Below are 5,063 nucleotides of genomic sequence, written 5' to 3'. Positions count from 1 at the left end.
CTTTTATAAAAATCTGCAGCAGGCATTCTATTCAAAGAAACATTTCCCTCTACAACATGCTACTACACTTGATCTTAGCCAAAAAGGCTGAGAAGTGATATTTCCCTCATCTTATTCAGGAGGGAATACTCTCTGAAGGTGGCTTCTCTTAAAAAAAAAAATCAACAAAAACATCACAGCCCTACTCTGAATATTTGCTAACTGCTAACTGTTGTGTAGCAATTATATTTCAATTTCCTCAGAGAACAGCTTCCTTAACTTATCAGCAAACACCCCAATTTCATTTTTTAAAGCACCAGGACATTTTTAGAAAGGCAAAAATAGACATTATAGTAGTGCTTATTCACACAGGTGGTTACAGATTACCACAAGATGTAGCAGCTAACTTAATTTTTCAAAAACGGGACAAGTTAATTGGAAACAGATAATGAAAATTTTAAATTGAATTTCCATGCTGAAAGGTTGCAGCAGAACATCAGTTCCCATTGGTCCTGTAAACAAATACTGGTATGCCTTTGGTTTCATCTATGCAGTTCTTAAAGGCTGCCCAGCATTAATGTTCAGCTACTGCACCATCCTAAGTGACGCTTGTCAACCAATTAACCTTCAAGCAATATTCTAAAATGGACTTCTTTATACTAGGAAAGTGAACACCTCTTACCAAGGTGCTGAGATTGCTGCAAAGACCGCAGCACAAAAAACAGAGGAACAAATAAAATATAAGAACAAAATCTTTTTCTAAAGTATGACCTTCAGTTGGTGTGAAAGCATGGCATTTAGCAATATTGTTTATAGAAGAGCAAAAAAAATGTTGGGTCCAGCTGAGAGTTTGGAAGAAATGGGACACCTAAGAATCATTCTCTCTCATTTTCATATTCTAGTTAGAAGAGTTGGTTTTTATACGCGTAAGGAAGACTCAAACCGGCTTACAATCACCTTCCCTTCCACTCCCCACAACAGACACCCTGTGAGGTAGGTGGGGCTGAGAGTGACTAGCTCAAGGTCACCCAGCTGGCTTCATGTGTAGGAGTGGGGAAACAAATCCAGTTCACCAGATTAGCATCCGCCACTCATGTGGAGTAGTGGGGAATCCAACCCGGTTCTCCGGATCAGGCTCCACTGCTCCAAACCACTGCTCGTAACCACTACACCACACAGGTTAGGGCTACATTTAAGCCAGGGTCCCCAAATGCACAGCTTGAGACCTAAGGTATGATTTTATTGATGGTTTTATTCTTACTAGTATATGTTGTGAAATTTTAGGTGGTGTTATCCGCCTGGAGGGCAGCCTATAAATATGAAAATAAATAAATAAACACTAGCATTTTCAGAGTAAAGGAGAAAGTGTTCTTCTGAATGACGTAAAAGAGAAGCAACAAGAGCCAATGATAACCTTCAGGCCCTCAAGTATCCAACCAGATTGAAGTCCTGGGGCATCTCCTGACTATTCTCCTACCTTCTTCATAGAAGCCAACTAGATGGTGACAGACCAAGCTACACTTAAAGGAAAGAGCTCTCTCTTCCCACTCAGGAGCCTGGTCAACATATGCAATTTAAAAGGTGCCCAACTGCTAAGAGTTTTGAACCCCTGTTGTTACACTGCCATCCTAAACAGAACTACGTGTTTCTAAGCCCATTGAAATTTATGGGCTTGGTTGTTGTCAGCTAAGGCTTCCTGGCTTTCTGCCCCTGCCCATCCCCCCCGCCATCTACGCGTTAGTGTGTTACCAGGCCCCGCGGAACAATGCCTGGGAGCCCTGGCAATCACCTAGCTATTTCACGCATTAGTTTCATGTATGGTTTTGCCAGTGAGTAGTTACCGGCTGTTACCTTCTGTATTGTTTCCTTATACCTAAGCCATCAAGAATACTCTGCCTCAACTCGGCCCTTTTGTATTATGTCCTGAAACTAATCAATCCTATTGTATGTACCCTTTAAATGTACTGGTGTTTCCCCATGTCTGCATTCTAGCCTTATGTCTCAATGGACCTACTGAACTCGCTGGCTTTCTTAAAAACCTTTTAACTCGCGATTATGTCTGGAGTAAAGTTCCTTATGAGAGAAATGCAACGAGGTGCTGGAGTCTTACAGGTGTCTGTTATGTGCTGTTAAATCACTTCCAACTATGGGCTTAGACTGGAGTAATCCTGCATAGCATTGCACTGTGTGTCTTTTCAGTTTAGGATTGCTTTATGCTCACATACTAATCTTTCAAATAAGAACTACAGATTAAAATTCAAGCAAAACTATACATTTATTTCAGAATAGCTAAGAATATTCCTATTATACAAATACAGTATAAATTCAAAAGGTCACAAAATAAAAAAGTACAAACTCCATTACTTAATAAATATATCTAGCAATTTCAATTTAACTGGAAATTAAAGAGGGTAGTATTTACCGTGGAAACCTTGAATGTTTGACCCAGCAAACCATACAAACCTTTAGTATAAATACATTTGTACATAATAGCAGAGTACGCCCATTATTAGTGATTAGAAATAGTGTGTGATAAGATCAACCTGTTGGTACACTGTTAGAAAACAGGCTTGGATCATGAATATCCATTTTTTTAAAAAGAACAAGACCACACATCAAGGATCTTCTTAAATAGCTATTTCATTTTGTTGTAACATTCCAAGTCAGATTTTTGTTTTGGAAGCCAATACTTAAAGGAAAAAACGGTACCAACCAGGTGGTGAAGTGAAAAGCCAGCTTACTCTAGACAGCAACTGCACACAGAAGAGTCACAATTGCTCTCTGTACCATCTCTGAAATAGCCATGTCGTGCTCCAACCATCTGAAGAAATCCTGCTCTGCAGAGTGGTCAATGCATCTTAGAAGTAACCACTTCTAAATTAACTGTATATTTTAAATTAAAAGACATACACGGTGGCTGAAAGCTACTTCTTTTACTCAAATAAAGGAGGTGGGGAACGGTGAGCGACCACACATTTATTTATTAATTTTTTTGTTTGATAAAATTTTTTATGATGTTAGGTTTCAAGTTGCAGCATAAAACAACAGTTAGGCCACAAGCCATATTAGCGCGCGCACAAAAACACACACACACACAAAAAAACAACCACCCCAGTAATGCTCTTATTCGCTTATTTTGGGCAGCAGACTTGAAAAGCCCTGTGCCGAAGTAAGATACAAGAGACAGAGGTAACAAGTTCCCAAAAAAAAAAAGGAAAATCGTTGTGCAAAGAAAAGGAACCTTAAAAAAAAAAAGGGGGTACCGGAAAGAGAAGAAACATATACAAAATGAACCGAATGACCACTTAAACCAGGATGTGCCAGTATATATATACACATATATATATATATACACAAGTGCTCATTACAAATATCAGTCATGGTTCCCCCTTGAGTTCTTTGCTCGGCCCAGGGCAGGGCGGCTGGTAGGGAGAACCCATTAAGGCACCAGACCACCCACGGGGGGCGGTGGGGCGGTGATGGTGGGGGGTCCCCCCCTTTCAGGAGCAGGCGTTCTGCTCGATGTACATCTTGGACAAGGAGACGGCCATGGCGCGGGCCAGCTCCTCGTCCCTCCTGCGCTGCACCTGCGCCTGCCGGCACCACTCCTCGTACTCGGGGTTGGGGCCCTGGCGGTCCAGCACGGCGTCGTAGTGCCCGTTGCTGAGCCAGCTCAGCCAGATGCCGCGGCGGCGCGGGTCGTCGGGCCCCAGGTAGTGGGCCATGGTGGCGACGGTGGGGCTCTCGGGCCGGCCGCCGGCGGTGAGGTGGACGCTGACGTCCAGCAGGCGCCCCATGGCCAGGAGCTCCGGGTAGCCGGCCCAGGCGCCGTCCTGCGCGGCGTTGACGAGGAACTCGCCCACGTCGCCCTCGAGGACCGGGCTGAAGAGGTCCAGGTGGTCGGCGATGTAGTGCACCGTCTGCTCGCGCAGCTCGCCGTGCAGCCGCTGGTCGCCGTGGACGGCCTGGCAGACGGCGCGGTACAGGCAGTTGCCGTCGGGGATGATGTGGAAGCGGAAGCGGCCCCTGCGGCGCAGGTACTTGTCCTGCTTCTCCACCTCCGCCAGGTGCAGGGCCAGCTTCTCGCTCGGCCGCGCCGCGCCGCCGCCGCCCTCCTCCTCCCCCGGCTCCCCCGGCCCGGACGGCGGCTGGGGCTCGGCGGAGAGGCCCGGGCAGGCGGCGCCGGCCGCCTGCAAGGCCTGGCGGTGCTCGCCGAAGCGGAGGCCGCGGTGGCCGGGCTCCTCCGCGGGGCCCTCCAGCAGCCCCCACGGGCGGCCCAGCTCGCCGGCCTCCGAGCGCTGCCCCAGGCGGACGGGCACGGCCCTCTCCAGGGGCCGGCGGCGGCCCACGGGAGCGGCGGGGCCGTAGCATGGCGGCGGCTTCCTCTGCGCCGGGCCCGTCGGAGGCAGCAGGTCCAGGCAGGAGAAGGCGGGCATGGCGGCGGCCGGCGTTCCTCCTCCGCCTCCTCCTCCTCCAGCCGCGCCGCTCTCGGCTCCCACCGGGCTCGGGCCCGCAGGCTCCGGGGAGGCCTTGTAGACGCCGCTCGCCGAGGCCCCGCCGCCGGCCGCCGAGGCGCTCGCTGCCGGGTAGTGGGTGACGACGGTGCTGTAGAGCTGCATCCTCGGCCCTTTATGGGCGGCGGCCGCCTGACGAGGGCCGCTGGGGCCGGGCCGGGGAGGCGCCGCGGCCCCTCCGCGCCCACCGCCGGCGAGGGTGAGGCGCCCGGGTAAAAATAGGCACGGGCATCACCTGCTCCCGGCCCCCCCCCCCGCCTCCTCCTCCTCCTCGGGTCGCTCTCCTCACGGCAGGCCGGGGCCTCCCTCGGCCTCCTCCTCCTCCGCCCCCCTCGGGTCGCCCCGGAGCGGGAATTCCTGCTGCGCCACAGCTCGCGCAGAGCTCCCCGCCTCCCTTCCTGGCCGCTGCTAGGCCAAAGCCTCTGGAAGGTGCTGGAGGCCTGGCGGAGGGGGCGGCGGAGCGAGGGCCGGGCCTTGTGGGCTTCCCTCCCTCGGCACGCCGCGGAGGACGCGGCCGAGGCGGGTAGGCTGGGCCGCAGCCCCGCCCCGCGGCCTTCAAACCGCTTTCCC

General features: G+C 51.4%; 1 protein-coding gene across 1 annotated transcript; it reads right to left on the bottom strand.

Moving 5' to 3' along the window:
- Positions 1–3,479: 3,479 nt before the first annotated feature.
- Positions 3,480–4,598, bottom strand: OTUD1 (OTU deubiquitinase 1). Its single transcript, XM_056857502.1, has one exon. The coding sequence runs from the start codon at positions 4,596–4,598 to the stop codon at positions 3,480–3,482; it is 1,119 nt and encodes a 372-aa protein (XP_056713480.1).
- Positions 4,599–5,063: the final 465 nt, after the last annotated feature.

Source organism: Euleptes europaea, chromosome 11 (genome assembly GCF_029931775.1).
Source record: "Euleptes europaea isolate rEulEur1 chromosome 11, rEulEur1.hap1, whole genome shotgun sequence".
Taxonomy (NCBI): Eukaryota; Metazoa; Chordata; class Lepidosauria; order Squamata; family Sphaerodactylidae; genus Euleptes; species Euleptes europaea.
The sequence above is the reverse complement of the archived record's forward strand: the minus strand, read 5'-3'. Positions and strand labels throughout refer to the sequence as shown.